The sequence below is a fragment of the Gracilinanus agilis genome, chromosome 6 (assembly GCF_016433145.1).
Source record: "Gracilinanus agilis isolate LMUSP501 chromosome 6, AgileGrace, whole genome shotgun sequence".
In the NCBI taxonomy this organism is placed as follows: domain Eukaryota; kingdom Metazoa; phylum Chordata; class Mammalia; order Didelphimorphia; family Didelphidae; genus Gracilinanus; species Gracilinanus agilis.
Genome location: NC_058135.1, coordinates 11475913 through 11493814, shown reverse-complemented (window position 1 = coordinate 11493814; position 17902 = coordinate 11475913). Strand labels below are relative to the sequence as shown.

Here is a 17902-nt window from a genome sequence, read left to right as displayed (position 1 = left end):
GAGGTGGATAACAAAGGTCCCCTGAAAAGGGCCTGGAAAATCCTCACATCAGAGGTGCTAGTCGTCCCTGCACATCCCACCTACCCTAGGCAGTTAGGTTGCTTAGTACATAGAGTGCTGGGCTTGGAGTCAGGAAGACCTGAGTTCAAATTTGGCTTCAGATACTTACTAGTTGTATGACCCTAGGCAGATATATATATATTATGTGTAATATATATATATTTATGTATATATATGTATTTTTTATATTTAAGTTGTGTTTGCTTTAATCCATTGGAGAAGGGAATGACAAGTCATTCTACTATCTTTGCCAAGAAAACCCTAGAGATACTCTGGCCCATGGGGTCACAGAGAGTTGGACATGATTCAACAACAACACCCCTCTCCCACTTGGCCATTTCTTTGTGTATATACTCAGACATTTTTTAAACACCCAGCCAGGTACTGGGACCATACAAAGACGAAACCAACTAGAGCTTGGCCTTCAGGTGGTTATAGCCTTAATCAAATAGAGCTAAAATTCACTGTGGGAAAAATAGCTGCCACAGTTACATTTGTTATTTCAAGAACCCTAATAGGCAGTATGGCATTCTGGATAGAATGCTTTACTTGGAGAAAGGAGGACCTCCACTCAAATCCTGCCTCTGATACTGCTCAGCTGTGTGAATCTGAGAAAGGTCCTTAACTTCTCTGAGCCTCAGTTTCTCCATCTGTAAAATGAAAATATTGGATTCAGGGCCCTATAAGGCCCCTTCTGCCTCTAAATCTATGACAGACTGAGGTCCAGCAGCTGTTTCCCCTTTCTCATGAAAAATAATGAAGCCTATGAGTGAGCACTGAAAAGGAAGGATTCATCATTACCGTAATTGTGAATTTGCATGCTGCCGAGTTGATTGGTCAACTGAGTGGTGGCAGATGAAGACACAGGACTGGGATAGGTTGCTGATGGCATATGAGAGTATGGTGGGTAGGGAGGGGCAGCATTGTTGGCAGGTGGAGGGCCTGGAAACCTGAGAAGAGAAAAGAACTGGGGTTAGACAATAAGAAAAGATGTCCCAAACTCACCACCTGGAAGGATGGGCTGGACCCTTGAAGTCCAGATTCCACTGGCAACATATTGAAAAGAGTGCTGCCTTTGGAACCAGAAGACCATAGAGGGAAGCCCAGCTCTAATATTTATGGCCTGCAGTGCCTTCATTTTTCTGGGTCTCAGTTTTGTCATCTGACTCTTCCAGTTCAAACTCTATGATACGGTGACCCCAAATTCAACATATCCAAAAAAGGACTTCATCCACTTTCCCTGAAACCTTCTTCTCTCAGCTTCCTTTTTTCCTGTTGATAATACTACCCTGCTTGAAAGAGGAAACTGAAAGAGTCATTCTGAAATCACCCCTTTCCCTCCTTGCCCTGCCAAATCCCTTCTTAAACCCCATTCAGGGGATCCTGTTTTTGTTCCTTCTCTCACATCTGGTTTCCTTTCCCTAGTTTATTGGAATAGCTTCCTGGCTAATTGCCTCACCTCAGGTTCTTCTGTCTTTAACATAGCTACCTAAATAACTTTCTTACTTAAGATGTGTCTTGACCTGCCACTTTTTTTTGCTCAAAACAAAGAAACAAAAAACCCTCCAAATGCTAAAATTTCAGGGGCTTTGTATGGATGACAGATCATAGATATAGAGAGAGAGAGTTAGGAGAGACCTTAGAAATCATCTATTCTAGCAATTTTCACAGGATGAAATCAAAATTATCAATAAGCACATGAAAAAGTGTTCTAAATCCCTCCTGGTTAGAGAAATGCAAATTAAAACAACTCTGAGGTACCTCCTCACACCTAGAAGACTGGCCAATGTGACAGCAAAGGAAAGTGATTAATGTTGGAGGGGATGAGACAAAATTGAGACGCTAATGCATTGCTGTTTGAGTTGTGAATTGGTCCAGCCTTTCTGGAGGGCAATTTGGAACTATGTGCAAAAGGCTTTCCTACCCTTTGACCCAGCCATACCACTGCTGGGTTTATACCCCAAAGAGATAATAAGGAAAAAGACTTGTACAAAAATATTTATAGCCTCGCTTCTTATGGTGGCAAAAAATTGGAAAATGAGGGAGTGTCCACCGACTGGGAAATGGCTGAACAAAGTGTGGTATCTGTTGGTGATGGAATATTATTGTGCTCAAAGGAATGATGAACTGGAGGAATTCTATGTGAACTGGAACGACCTCCAGGAATTGATGTGAAAGGAGCAGCAACAGAACATTGTTCAGAGACTGATACATTGTGGTACCATTGAATGTAATGGACTTTTCTACCAGCAGCAATGCAATGATACAGGACAATCCAGAGGAATTTAGGAGAAAGAAAGCTATCCATATCCAGAGAAAGAACTGTGGGAGCAGAAAAGCATTAGAAAAATATATGATGGATCACATAGTGTGATAGGGATGTGATTAGGATTTGATGTTAAAAGATTGCTCTATTACAAATATGAATAACATGGAAATAGGCTTTGAACAATGATACATGGATAACCCAGTGGAACTGCTTGTCAGCTCTGGAAGTGGGGAGGGAAGAGTGGGGGAAGGGGTTCATGAATTGTGTAATCATAGGAAAATAAAAATAAAATAAAAAGAAATAATTTATTTTGATCCCCTCCTTTTTACAAATGAAGAAAATGAGGCCCAGAGAGGTTAACTAATTTACCCATAATCACACAGATAGTGACAGTTAGGATTTCAACCCAAATTCTCGGCTCCCAAACTAGTTCTCATTCTATTATACATGCAGATTAAAGTACAATGTCTTAGCCTTACACTTAAGACCCTCTGCAATCTTGTTCTCACCTACCTTCCCAGGTTCAATACAACCCTCATTTTCCAAGTCTTTGCAATATCTCCATTCAAACTAGACTGCAAAGAAGGCAGGGCATTCTATAAAACTACATTTAAAGGCCATGATGCAATATGAATGGATTTGAAATAATGACATCATGAATAAGAGATCAATGTCTACATGGAAGCTAAAAAGTGAATATAACTGGGTGAAAGAAGAACTTAGAGAAACATCAATAGGTTACACCAGAGAGAAAGACAATACTGATATTATACATAAAACTCTGTGGAATAGAACCAAAGCAATCCTTGGGTGAGCATTTATAGTTACATCAATAAAAGAGAGAGAAAAGAGACAGATATACAGATAGACAGAAGGAGAAAGAGAGAGACAGAGGGAGAGAGAGGCTGAGACAGAAAAAGAGATACCATAAAAGGATTGAGTCTGCACCCTCCCTCCACCCAAATCCAACAGCTTAGCAAAAGCAAAGTAATGAACAGAAAACAGAAGAGAAACAAGCAAGATAAGTACAACTGTAAATAGGCAATCAATGAACACATTAATGAAATCCAAATGCTATTTTTTAAAAGACTAATAAGAAGAAAATAATAATCAGATCTAAGAGGAAAAAAAGGAGAGCAAGCCCAGAATTAGAAAAGAGAGATCACAATAAGGGCGGAAAAAAAAGATCAAGAGCAAGATCAGAGTTACATATACACTGCTCTATGCCAAGAAATCTGAGAACTTAATTGAAATGGATGATTATCTACAAAAGAACTAACAATTAGAATGATCTGAAGCTAGCAGAGCATGCTAAAGATGATGAAAAAGAAACTTTATTATACTGGGTAAAAATGGAAGATCATGTGTGTATGGGTAGATGATAGGCTGAGCTAGTCAGGTCTTCTGTTATCTTGCAAAGTTTAATCATCTTTGGAGAGAAATGGTTTTGAACCAAATGGTTCAAATCTGATGCAAAATGAAGGAAGCAGAGCTAATAAAACAATAGAAACGCAACTGCAACAACCACCAAACAATGGACAATGAATGTTGCGAAATCACAAAGAACAAGAAGAGACCCCTCCTCCAACTTCATGGCAGAGGTGTGCAACATTGAATATAGTTTTTGGTTTTGCTGATTTTTTTCTCTTTCTCTTTTTTTCTTGTAAAATTATTCATGGGAATGACTCACTAAAAGAGATACAGGAAGGAATTTAGGCAATAGTAAAACAAAATATAGTGATATAACTAATTTTTAAAAGAAAAAAATTGATTAAAAATTTAACATTAAAAGTGTTATTTATGTGGAAATGACTCTCTAAAAAGGAAACAGGGAGAAATTTAGGCAGTGACAAAACAAAATATGTCAATGTAATTAATTTTTTAAAGAAAAAATAATTAAAATTTAACATGAAGAAATTAAATTTTAAATTCAACATTAAAAAACCAGGTTGTATGAGGCAACCCGATTGGCTTTTTAATACAGTTAGAATGATAAAAACAGGAGATTTTGTTGGTGTAATTTACCTAGGTGTTAGAAAAGCAGTTCTGGCTGCTGTTTTGGGCAAGATGGAGAGATATGCGTTAAACAATAATATCAGTCAGGAAATGTGGGACTAATTGACAGGCCAGCCCAAATAGTAGTCAGTCATTAACTTTTCAGTGTTAATGTAGAAAGAGTTCCAAGTGGAGTGCCTGCAAGTCTCAGTTCTGGCCTTGAGCTGTTGAACATTTGTATTGATGACTTTAGGAATAGCCTAGAACACTTGCTTTAAGGACGATATGAAACTAGTTGTATCCAAAAACATTTAGGCCTCATGAAATTAATTTAGCAGAGATGAACATATCCTGTAAATGTCTGAGGCTGGATTTGAATTCTGGTCTTCCTGACTGTAGGTGCACCACTCTATCCATTTATGTCACATCCAGCAGTCAGTCAGTCAACAAATATTTATTAAGTGCCTACAGTGTGCCAAACCCTGTGCTAAGTGCTAGAGACACAAATACCAGTCAAAACAAAGATAGTTCTTTTTCTCAAGGAGCTTAAAATTAATGAAGGGAAGATAATGCACAAAAGGAAGCCAAAAAGAGGGGAGAGGAGAAGGTATCCCATGGGAGGGAATGATGGAGAGTATTAATGAGGTTCAAAAGCAGAAATCCGGGTAGCTGTAATGACAGAAATAAAGAAGTTGAAAAGACAGGTAGGTTAGGTGTAAAGGAGGTCAGTTTTGGATACACTGAGTTTGAGAACTCTCTGGGACTCTGGAAAATGTATGTAGGCAACTGGTGATGGGAGTCTGGAGCTTAGGGGAAACACTAGAGCTGGATAAACAGCTCTCGGAGTCAGGGACTGTCATCAGACATGCCCATGTTTCCTTTATCATTAAAAAAAACCTTCTCTCTCTCCTTCCATTTCCTCAAGTCATCATCCTCTATCACTCCTGCCTAGTTCAGCCAAGTGCCTCCAAAAAAACAAACAAACTACACTGGTCCCCTTCACTTCTTCATCTCCAATTCATGTCTTAATCCCTTGCAATCTGGTTTTTAGCCCCATCACTCAATGAAAATTGTTCTCAGCAAGGTCACTTGTGGCCTCTATTGCTCAATGCAGTGGCCCCTTCTCAGCTCTCCTCCTTCTTGACCTCTTGGCAGGGTCTAACAGGGCTCACCACTCCCTTCTGGGTAACTTCTCCCCCTGGGTTGTTGTGACTTTGCTCTGTCAGGGCCTTGAGTCCATTGGATCCTATCCAACAAGGATGGAAGGCTTGCTCCCTCTGGGGAGAAATCCCTAAGAAGGTCATAGAATCACAGAAGCAATCCTGAATCTGGCATATGAGGATCTCAATTTAAGACTGAGCTCTGCCATTTACCACAATGGTGACTTTGAACAGCCCTTGGGTCATGAGATCTCTAGAGCTAGAAGGACCCTCAGAGGCAATCCAGTTCAACCCTCCTCATTTTACAGTGGGAGGAACTGAGACACAGAGAAGCTAAGTGATTTTTCCAGGATCACACAGTTATTAAGGGAGTAAGACTGAGTTTTGACACTAGCTCCTCTTGACTCCAAGCCCACAACTCTCTCCATTACTATTGCTCCCTTCTCCTTGCTAGTTTTAGTATCTTGACAAGTTAATAATAATAATGGCTATCATTTGTTTAGGGTCAGTAGGCACTATAGATAAGAGTGCTAGCCCTGGAGTAAGGAAGATCTGAGTTCCAATCCTGCCTCAGACACTTTTTTTTATTAATAATTTTTATTTTTTAGAAAAGTTATCATGGTTACATGATTCATGTTCTTACTTTCCCCTTCACCCCCCCCCCCCGACTTCCTCCCCCACCCATAGCCAATGCGCCCTTCCACTGGTTTTAACATGTGTCATCGATCAAGACCTATTTCCAAACTGTTGATAGTTGCATTGGTGTGGTCATTTAGTGTCTACACCCCCAATCATGTCCGCCTCAACCCATGTGTTCAAGCAGTTGCTATTCTTCTGTGTTTCCTCTCCTGTAGTTCTTCCTCTGAATGTGGGTAGTGTTCTTTTCCATAAGTCCCTCCAGATTGTCCTGGGTCATTGCATTGTTGCTGGTACATTCTATTTTACCACAGTGTATCAGTCTCTGTGTACAATGTTATTCTGGCTCTGCTACTTTCACTCTGCATCAGTTCCTGGAGGTCTTTCCAGTTCACATGGAATTCCTCCAGTTTATTATTCCTTTGAGCACAATAGTATTCCATCCCCAGTATATACCACAATTTGTTCAGCCATTCCCCAATTGAAGGGCATACCCTCATTTTCCAGGTTTTTGCCAGAACAACAACAACAAAAAAAAAAAAAAAACGGCTATAAATATTTTTGTACAAGTCTGTTTATCTATGATCTCTTTGGGTACAAACTCAACAATGGTATGGCTGGATCAAAGGGCAGGCAATCTTTTATAGCCCTTTGAGCATAGTTCCAAATTGCCAGCCAGAATGGTTGGATCAGTTCACAACTCCACCAGCAATGCATTAATGTCCCACTCAGACACTTTTTAATTGTGTGATATTGGGCAAGTCATTTAATTTCCACATACCTCAGTTTCCTTAACTATAAAATGGAGATAACAATAGTCCCTGCCTCCTAAGGTTGTTGTGAGGATCAAATGAGATAATAAATGTAACATACTTAGCACAGTGCCTGGTACATAATAAATGCTATATAGATGTTAGTTACTAGATTTTCATTCACTCAACCATCCATCCATCCATATATCCATCCATATTCTTTGCAAGGTATAAGGGATATCATCAGAGATATGTCACGTGTGTGTGTGTGTGTGTGTGTGTGTGTGTGTGTGTGTGTGAGAGAGAGAGAGAGAGAGAGAGAGAGAGAGAGAGAGAGAGAGAAGAAAAGAGAGAGAGAGAGAAGGAGTGAGTGAGTGAATGATGGTAGCAAAAGAAAGAACCAGAGTACTCTGGAAATATTTGGGGAGGGAAGAGAAGATTTTCCATTGGAGGGGATGGATGTAGGATGAGCCATTCCAGGATTAGGTGATACCAGAAAGTCTTCTAGAAATAGTAGAATCAACTAAAGAGGTAACATGATGTTTTGTAAAGAGGATTGGGTTCAAATCCCATCTCTCAGTAGCCTTGGACAAGTCTTAATCCCTCTGGGTTTTGGCTTTTCTCCTCTGTAAGAACAGGAATTACTAAGGTCCCTTCTAACTCTGAATCTATGATCCAAGTGTCATCTCATCTTCCTGGCAACAAATTTTTCTGAGATAGACATCTATGGCTCAAAATCTTTTCCTTACCCTTCTGAAAATCCTGACTGCCTCAGCAGAGGAATTTACCCATAGATACATTCCACAGAGAAAGCTGTCAATGCAGAGGACAAATTTACAACTAGGAGTCAGTTCAAACCCACTGAACAGAGCCAATGATTAAATTTTCCATGTGAGAATTCATACCTCAGAAATCAGTAAGCACTACAAATCAGGGTTTGAGAGATTATTTTGTTGATTTTCTAAACTTAAGAAAGTAATGGATAAATGTTAATAATGAAGCTTAAACTTAAAATTATTTTGAGCAGACCCCTTTTTTCTGGAAAGCTGATTGTTCAACATTCACCAGCACACTCCATAAACACTTGGGTTATTTAGAAACAACTTTCTGATTGAATATCATCACTGAAGAAATGAAGTCTGAGTAACTTACCTCTGTTGGGGATACCCTGAGATATTAGGACCATTCTGAACAAATTGGTGGGTCCCAGAATTAGGGGGTCCAGGAGGTAACACCCCAACAGGTGCAGTTGGCCCCAAAGGTCCAGCTGGCTTCATTATGCCTGTCATGGGAGAAAGAGTTCAGGTTAATCAATTTAGGTGGATATGTTATTAATGGTTTTCAGCCCATGGTGCAAAATCCTTAGGCTAAGAATGTGAGCTGATATAGGAAGAAAAAGTGGGGAGCTATCTGAGGATCAGGGTCCTCATCCTAAAAAAAAAGGGCTGGAATGTCCCTTACAGCTTGAGTCACACTGTGCTGTAACTCTGGGCTCTGGGCCTGGCTAAGTAATCCCTGAATTGTTGAATGATACCGAAAGAAGACAAGAAATACTAAAAATAAAATAAAGAAAATGGAAAATGACTAGAATAGTCTCCTCTTTCCATCCACTTAATCCATGTGCCAGAAAAACTTGTGCTTTGCATAAAACAAGCACTTTTCTCTCTCCTTCCTTCCTTCCTTCCTTCCTTCCCTCCTTTGTAAAATGAGGGAGTTGAGCTAGATGATCCCTGAGGTCCGCTCCAAATCTAAATCCATGATCCTGGGATACCTCCAGGGCAGTGATGGGCAAACTATGGCCCGCGGGCCAGATGTGGCTCCCTGAAATGTTCTATCTGGCTGTGCGACATTATTCCTAATCTGACGAATACAATACGATAAAACTTTGAAAGAGTTGCCTTAGAAACAGACTGACAGATGAGCATTTCCTTTCCTTTGGCCCCCCTCTTTAAATAGTTTGCCCATCACTGCTCTAGGGACAAACAGAACCCGTCTTATTCCTCCTCCCTTGAAACATCTGGAGAAAGCAGGGAGCCTGTCACCCTGGAAGTCTGCTCTCTTCCAAGCTAAACACCTCCAGCTCCCTTGACCTATCCTTAATACAGTAGGAGTCAGAGGCCCTGCAGTATGGGACAAATTTGAGTTTGGATTCAGAGGACTTGGGATGAAATCCCACCTCACTCATTTTTATGAACTTTCCTCTGCTCTCTGATTTCTGTTGTCATGATATTAAAAGCAAGACAGTCCCAGCCCTTAAGAGCTTGCTTTTAATAAAAAAATAAAATTTGATCAATCTTTTACTTAATAATTAATTCTTTCACTAATTATTATACAGCTATATTACATAACATATCTATATAGTTATATAATTATGCTTATAATTATAAATTATATTATTAAATAATATGTAGTGATATTACATAAATAATTAGTGATCTATTATAGGATTAAATAATACCCTATGTTATATAAGACAACTATATAATAATTTATAGATTATAATACTTTATTATATTAACACTATACATGCATTAATGATTAATAAATTGATGAATTGACCAATTAACAGCACCTAGCACCCAGTATGGCACATACTAGGTACTTAATGAATGTTTCTTGGATTGTTTATGGGAAGACACTCTACCTCTGTAGGAAATCTGGGAGTTGGGTTAGCTGGGCTCTCAAATCCCTTCTAGCTGTCCTAAATCTTAGGTCTCATGGCCTTACAGGGTGCCCTCCACTAGACACTTTCCAACCCATGAAGATCTTTTTTAAAATGTAGTATATGAAACTAAACATAATTTCCCTTGGTGCTCAGCTCCTAGGAGGACAGGGAAGGGGTGGGACTTGGGAGTTCAGTGAAATAAGGAATTCCCAGATGAAGAAAGTCCATCCACCAGCATAATGAACAGCACCCTTTCTGCAATCAAAGTCTTGGAGAGTCGCCTAGGACCCTGGGAGGTAAGGTAATTTGCCCAAAGTCACTCCTCCAGCATGAGTCAGGAGCCAGGTTTGACCCATGGCCTTCCTAGTTCTAGAGGCTGACTCTCTCCTTCTCTGCTGCCCTGCTGCCTCTCAGTTAGCACATAGTAAGAGCTTAAGAAATGTCTTTCATTCAGATGGTATCTGAACAGAGCGGAGGAGAGCAGAGCTATCCCCTCCAGAGTCCCTGGAAATAGGTTTCTCTCTCACTGGAGCCCAAGAGTCCAATAGGTTTCTTTGCTGCCATATCACATTATTGACTCTCATTGAGTTTGCAGTCCACTAAACTCCCCAGATCCTTTTCAAAATCACTCCTCTTCATATAGGAACCAACACATTCTATGTTACCTGCTGGAGAGGGTGGGTGTGATGGATCACCATAATGACCCCGAAGAGGTGGGGAAAGTGCTCCTATTCCAGGCTGGGATTGGGAGTATGGAGGAGCAGCAACGTAACCTTGTTGGCTCATGGTGAAAGTTATCTCATTCCAGATCACAAGTTTCTTCTAAAGCTGAAACAGGAAAAAGATGCTGTTAACATCAAGGCTGAGTTGTTCTGCTCTTAAAGGAAATGGACATTCTACAGAAGTTCTAAGGATGCTGTGGGGAGTATTTAGTATGGGAGACAATCATCACATATGCTTATCTATAAACACTGTCCATTGCATTATAGCTTCTTGCGAGCAAAAAAGGAATGGTCAAAATGATTTAGGTTGTTCAATTGTTTTCAGTAATATTCAAGTCTTTGTGACTCCATTTGGGGTTTTCTTGGCAAAGGTACAGGAGTGGTTTACAGTTTCCCTCTCCAGCTCATTTTACAGATGAGGAAACTGAGGCAAATAGTTTTAAGTAACTTGCTCAGAGTCACACAGCTAGAAAGTGTCTGCAGCCTCATTTGAACTCAGATCTTCCTCATTCCAGAACTGCTCATCTTAGAATTTGTGATGATGAAGAGAAAAACCAGAAACCATCTGACATGCACCCTAGCTACAAGGAGAACAGAGTTCAGAGAACAGAGGAAGGACAGATTGGATCCAGGGCATTAAAATTCTCTAGAAGTCAGCCCAGGAGAGAAAGACTCTTGAGAAATGAATTCTGAAGACACACAGGAAAGAAGAAAATCAGGAAATGTCCAAAGGAAGGAAGAAAGAAAAGAAAGAGAAAAGGAGGGAAAGAAGGAAGGAAGTATTTATTAAGTGTGTACTACGTGCTAGGCACTGAAGCACTTATACAAATATTATCTTGTTTGATACTCACAACAACCCTGGAAGGTAGGTGCTATTCTTATCTTTGATTTACAGATGGGGAAACTGAGACAGATAGACATTAAGTGACTTGTCCAGGATCACACAGCTAATTGTTAGAGGCTGAATGGGAACTCAGATCTTCCTGACTCCAGGTCCAATATTTCATTCACTGTACCAGATAGCTGTCTCTAAAAAAGGAACTCATTAACCACCAGGAAACTTATTAAAACCATCTATGTGGTGCATTGCATAGAGTGCTGGACTTTGACTCAGGAAGATCTGAGTTCAAATCTAGCCTCAGAAATTAGCTGTGTAAATGTGGACAGTCACTAAATTATTTGCCTTAGTTTCCCCATATCAAAAATGGCAATGATAATAATAGCTTCTACCTCCCAGAGTTGTTGTGAGAATCAAATTGAATGAAATAAATATAAAGTGCCTAGCATAGGGCCTGGCACAGAGTAAGTGTACTAAAGTACTAAAAGCTGGGTATTATTTTTATTTTAAGTTTAGATTTTTCAAATGCATGTAAAGAAGGAAGAAGAAGGGTATGAGTAACTGAGGATTAACAAAGAAGTGTGGCAGAAGCTTGTGAGCAGTGTCAGAGAATTCTCACCTGGAAGAAGTTGAGGCTGGAGAAGAAACTCTGAAAAATCAAAAGATGGGGATGGGGAAGCCAGAACTGGGGGAATGAGAAGGCTCTCAGAAAGGATAGGACCACTGCTTCTGATGGCAAGGAGAGTGGAAATGGATGTCAGAGAAAGGGCAGGAATGTTCAACCCTTGTACTGATGAGTTTGCCTGCCAACGAGAATGATCTTTGAACTAGAAAGGGCAGAATAAAAATGACTAATAGAGACTGATTCCCAAAGTAGAGATATTATTCCTGGGCACCTGGCTTCCCTTGATTAGCACTAACTAAATTAATAGGTTCAGATGGACTCCATTCACTGATACAGAGTGGGACTTGCTGAGGCACTATTGAAAATCTTTGAAAGATCATAGAGAACCAGATACTTACTGCACCTCCAGACACTGCCCCACCCCAACCCCAACTAGAGAAGAAGGCATGTCCCATTTTCTAAAAGGAAGGAGAATTGAGTTGATAAATGGTAGGCCAGAGAGTCTAGCTTTGATTCCCAGCAACCCCTGAGGCTACATATTAAAAGGAGGTGACAAAAACAGAGTCATGCATCAAGATTAACTTCAAGGGGGGCAGCTGGGTAGCTCAGTGGAGTGAGAGTCAGGCCTAGAGACAGAAGGTCCTAGGTTCAAACCCGGCCTCAGCCACTTCCCAGCTGTGTGACCCTGGGCAAGTCACTTGACCCCCATTGCCCACCCTTACCAATCTTCCACCTATGAGACAATACACCGAAGTACAAGGGTTAAAAAAAAAAAAAAGATTAACTTCAAGATCTAGGTATGTCAAACTAGCCTTGCTTCTTTTTTATTTTTTTTTAAACCGTTACCATCTATCTTAGAATCAATACTATGTATGGTTCCTAGGCAGAAGAGCAGTAAGGGCTAGGCAATGGGGGTTGTGAGTTGACCAGGGTCACATAGTTAGGAAATGTCTGAGGCCACATTTGAACCCAGGCTCTCAATTCACTGAACCACCTAGCTGCCCCTTTGCTTCCTCTTTAGCCTGAGTTACTAGCCTGGCAGATCAATAGTCAAATAGCAATAGTCTTTAGATTTTGGCAAGCATTTGACAAAGTCTTTCAATGACCCTGGACAAGTCACCTCTCTGTTTGCCTTGGTTCCTCATCTATAAAATGATCTGGACAAGAAAATGGCAAACCTAACCAGCTTCTCTGTCAAGAAAACCCCAAGTGGGGCCATGAAGGGTCAGACATGACAGAAACAACTGAATAACAACAGCCCAGTGCTATTCTTGGGGGACAAGATGGAATGAAATAGTTTAGATGACAGTTCAGTTCTGTAAATTATGACCTGGTCAAATGACTCAAGAAGAATCTGACTGATTAGCTAAAGAGTAGTTGTTAATAAACCTATGTCAGCTTGGAAGAAGGTCTCCAATGGGATGTCCTGGGGAAGGGTGGGTGGCCCTATTCTGTTGAACATTTTTCTTGGAAGAAGGCCTATGTAAAGGTCTTGATGGGATGTTCATCCCATTGGCAAAGAATCTCAGAGCTGGGAGGGATAGGTGACACACTAAATGATGGAGGAGAGATTCAAAAAGATCCAGATAGGCTACCAGTGATGGGCAATCTTTTTAAAGGGGGTGCCAAAGGAAAGGAAATGCTCACACAGCCAGATAGAACATTTCAGGGGTCCACATCTGGCCTGTGGGCCGTAGTTTGCCCATCACTGGGTTAGCCCATTGTATGGAGTCAAACATGATGAAAGTGAATAGAGATAAATATCAAGCCTTATTACCCTTGGGTACAAAAACCAAAAACCTTTGATAAGTATAAGATGGGGTTCATGACTAGGCAGCAGACAAAGGTTCAGGGACTTTGATGGATTACTAATTCAACCTGAGTCAACAGTGTGATATATGGAAATCAAGGAAAGCTACACAATCAGAGGGACCTTATGGGGACCAGAACTAAAGAAGTACCACTGTCTGCCTTGATCAGACAACTGTGTTTAGTTCTGGGCTTGACTTTAAGAGAGCCACTGATAAACAACAGGAGAGTATGCAGAAGGAAATGACCAAGATGGCAAAGGGCCTTGAGTTCATACCAAATGAAGAACTTCTGAATGAAATAGAGACATTTTAACTTGAAGAGAAGACATTGCGGGATATGATACCTGCCACCCAACTAGAGAAGAACAAATATTGACCTGAAAGGGAATGGCACCTACAAATGACAGGCCAGAGTTTGACTCTGATTCCTGGCAAATGTAGAGAATGCATCATTAAAAGGATAATTGGTGAAATCCAATATTTCGAGGGCTATCCTATGGAAGAGGGATTAGACTTACTCCACTTGACCCCAGGAGGCAGAACTAGAAACAATGGGCAGAAGCAACAAAGAAGCAAATTGAGGCTCAAGTCATGGAAAAAACTTTCTATTAGAGCTGTTTCAAAGGAGAATGGGCTGCCCCAGGAGTCAGTGAATGTCTGCTTATTGGAGGTCTTTGAAGAAAGGCTGCAAGACTACTTTTATCAAGATTATTTATGGAGGTGTGGGATTTAACTAGATAGACTTAGGTCCTTTCCAACTTTGAGTGTATGTGGTTCCGTGAATGTGGCAGAAATTAAAGATGGAATGCATTAAAGTTCAGAGGTCCAAAGCTGGGAGGGGCCTTGATGAGCACCAAGTCTGGCACCATTATTTTATCAGTAAAGAAATGGAAGCCATTTGTCTAAGGTTACACAGCTAGGTGATGCAGTCGATAGAGTGCTGGGCCTGGTGTCAGTCAGGAAGACTAGAGTCCGAAAGCCTCAGACACTTATTAGCTGTGTGATCTTGGACAAGCCACTTAACCCTATTTGCCTTGATTTTCTTGTCTGCAAAATGAGCTGGTAAAGGAAATGGCAAAGTACTCCAGTATCTCTCTTGAGAAAATCCCAAATGGGGTCAAGAAGAGTCGGAAATGACTGAAACTGATGTGGACTGAAATATCCCCCAAGGCTGCCAAATATGCAATCAAAAGAACAAGGAAACAATAATTAGTTGATTTGGATGGGTCCACCTTTCAGATAAGCTATATGCTTAGATTTACAATTATGAAAAAACATCAATCTTTAGACATAACCCAGGTCTGTGTTGGTGAACCTATGGCTCATGTGCTGGAGCATGCAGAAGGGGGCTGCTCCCTTCCCCCTCCCCACTGTGGCTGAGGACATCACCTGCCCCTCTGCCCAGCAGCCCTCCCATCTGGGGTAAGAGCAGCTCACATGTGATGTGAAGGTGCAGTTTGGGCACTTGGTAAAAGGTTTGCCATCACTGACCTTGGTTGGGAGGTTCAGTTTCCCAGTCCCACAGGTGTAGGTTCAAACAATGCTCAGCTTCCACACTTACTACTCTCCTTTGGAGTATGAGCAGAATAAGGCAAAAGTGACCCCATAATTGTTCCAGAGTATTTAAAGTATCATTAGCATTACATTTACATTGCAGTTTCCCCACCCCCACTGCAGTGTATAAACAGAGTGGACCATAGGTAAAGTGGCATCAGTTCCCTGGAGACACACAGGGCAGCAAGTGCCCAAACAAATGACCCCTTCCTTAGTGACTAAGCAAGACAAAAAGCATTTCTGAGAACCCCTCTTACCTTTTATACTCCTTACTCTCTCACCACCTTTACTTTCCACACCTTACCTTAATTACTTACTATACTAGCTACTCTGCTACTATATTTTCTTGTAATAAAGCTTGTTTTCTTGAGTCAGTTGAGTCATCAATCAGTTCTGTGGATGAGACCCAATAAGCATTAACCTATCAAAACGACTAAAAGACGCAGGTAAAAGCTGGCACTTCAAACCTAGGTGGGCTGGAGGTTCCTTCCATCCTCTGATATTAGTGCTGAATCAAGGTTATTGTTTATGATTTGGCCAAGTCAAAGGGCAGGTTATAAATAATCTTAGGCTACCCACAGTCCTCCAAAGCAAAGTAAGCAGCAGTACAACTCTAGCTGAATCAGGAGACCTGGGTAGAGGATAACAGCTAGGAAATACTTGAAGGGCTATATGTATCACTAGCTTTTTGAACTCCTTCCCAGCCTGCTATGAGAAAGCTATTTGGTCAGTCTTGAAATCTATAGAAACTTCAACTAAGAACTTGTCAGAAAGATTTTAATTTCTCCCTTATACATAAAATGATGTTCAATTCAAATGGAATTCCACAAAGGGCAATCCACCGTGTGCCCCTGGGCAAGTCACTTAACTCCCCTTGCCCAGCTCTTCTGCTTTAGAACCAATACACAGTATTGACTCTAAGATAGAAGATAAGGAATAAAAGGGGAAAAAAGGTAATCCAGAGGACAAGTGAAAGTCCATAATAACCATTTATTGGTTTTGGTTGTATCTCCTCAAGACATGGACTTGAATTTACCCTATGATTGTGTTGGCAAACCTATGGCTTGAGTGTCTGAGAGGGCTGCTCCTCTCCCCCTCTCCACTGTGCCTGAGGACATTTTTTCACATCACCCATCCCTCTCCTCAGCAGCCCAATGGGAGTGCTTCCTCCCTTTCCTGTCTGAGGTAAGGGGGCAGTTCACTATCACTGCCCTATGGTGTACAGTGCTGGGCCTGGAGTCAGGAAGATTCAACTTTGCAAGTTTAAATTTGGTCTCAGATACTTACAAGCCGTATGACCCTCGACAAGTGACTTAATCCTCTTTGCCTCAGTTTCCCCATCTGTAAAATGATCTGGAGAAGGAAATGGCAAACCTCTCCATTATCTTTGCTAATAAAACCTCAAATGAGGTCACAAAGACTCAACTGAAACAGCTGAACAACAATAACTAAATTACTCAGGAGAACAGGACTGGGGGAATCTAGATACAAACTAGCCTGGCTAGTTTGGGTTGACTTTCCCTCTCTTGGCCTCAGTTTCTGCATCTGTAAAACAAGAAGCTTGGGCTAAATGATTTCTAAGTTTCCTCTCAGCCCTAAATGTGAGATTCTAAATTTTTTTCCCTGGTTTCCACAATAATAAGAGCCATTTGTATGCTGGGTAGGGATTTCATGAAACCTCTTAGAGACCTGAGATCTAGCCCTGGCCTGCTATTCAGCAAGCTCCCTTTGAGTCTGTGTGCCTCAGTTTTCTTATCCTTAAAATAAACATGATGATTATTAGTGCCCTTTCTGCTCTCCAGTTCTCTGATTTCTTGACTCCCTTCTCTTTCCTACAACTCCATGACTTGTAGCCATAACAACAGGAATACAATCCACCATATTTAACCTAGCTTTCTTAGATTTGGAGCTCCCTTTATCTTATTCCCTCATTTTTACAGATAAGGTCGCTGAGGCCCAGAGAGGTTAAGGGATTGCCCAGGTTTATTCAGAAAGCAAGTAGCAGAAAGCTAGGATATCAAATCAGGCCTCTTGGCTCCAGGACTCTTATCTTGGGGTCCACTGGGACCATGGGTGTAAAAAAGAAAAAAAAAAAGACGTGGATTTTCAGTCCTTTCTAATCCATTCCATTTTATGCATTTAAGTCCTCTATTCTGAAAAGGGGTCCGTTGTTGGCTTCTCCCAGAGTGCCAATGGGATCCATGGCACAAAGATGGTGAAGAATCTCTGGCCAGAGGAGCCAATGTTTTTTTCTAGACCACCGGCTATTCCCTTCTTCGGCTGTTCTTAGAAATAAGAGAGCTGCTAAGGACTGTGTTGAGGTTTGGATAGTCCTTCACAATTTCTCCTTAGTTTGCCTGTCGTCTGGCTGTACTTGCCAACACTGAGCCAGAAAAGTATCAGAAGCCGATTGGGTGTCCCTCCACCAAAGAAACATACGTGCCCAGCCGAGGCCTGTCTTCAGTGGCCTTTGTTAGGGACAGGACCTTCCCTCCTCCCCCTGCTCGGCAGACAGGGAGACGTGGCAGCCTGAGCTTTGGTCAAGCCTTTGCAACGGGGCACCTCTGGGCAGATCGGCCAGGACACACCCCTGGCCTCCACTCCACCTGCCGGCTTCAGCGCCACTCGAGGTGTCACCGCGAGGGAGCCCGGGATGCTTCCCTCAAGTGCACAGGAAGGGGCAGGGACCTTGCTCCAGGGCAAGTGGGGGAACTTTGCTTCCTCTCTCGCCCAGCGCAGTCTGCCACGTCAAACTTCCCGGCGCATCTCTCTCTCTCTCTCTCTCTCTCTCTCTCTCTCTCTCTCTCTCTCTCTC

General features: G+C 41.5%; 1 protein-coding gene across 1 annotated transcript in view; it reads right to left on the bottom strand.

Moving 5' to 3' along the window:
- Window positions 1-17902, bottom strand: part of LOC123251800 (protein transport protein Sec24D-like) — a 41501-nt gene that overhangs the window by 17947 nt on the left and 5652 nt on the right. Inside the window, exons 2-4 of the mRNA XM_044681114.1 lie at window positions 10203-10365; window positions 8025-8154; window positions 862-1010 (exon numbers count right to left, since the gene is read on the bottom strand). Of these exons, the coding sequence (XP_044537049.1) occupies window positions 862-1010; window positions 8025-8154; window positions 10203-10323 (400 nt within the window). The 5' untranslated portion in view covers window positions 10324-10365. The remainder of the gene's footprint in view (window positions 1-861; window positions 1011-8024; window positions 8155-10202; window positions 10366-17902) is intronic.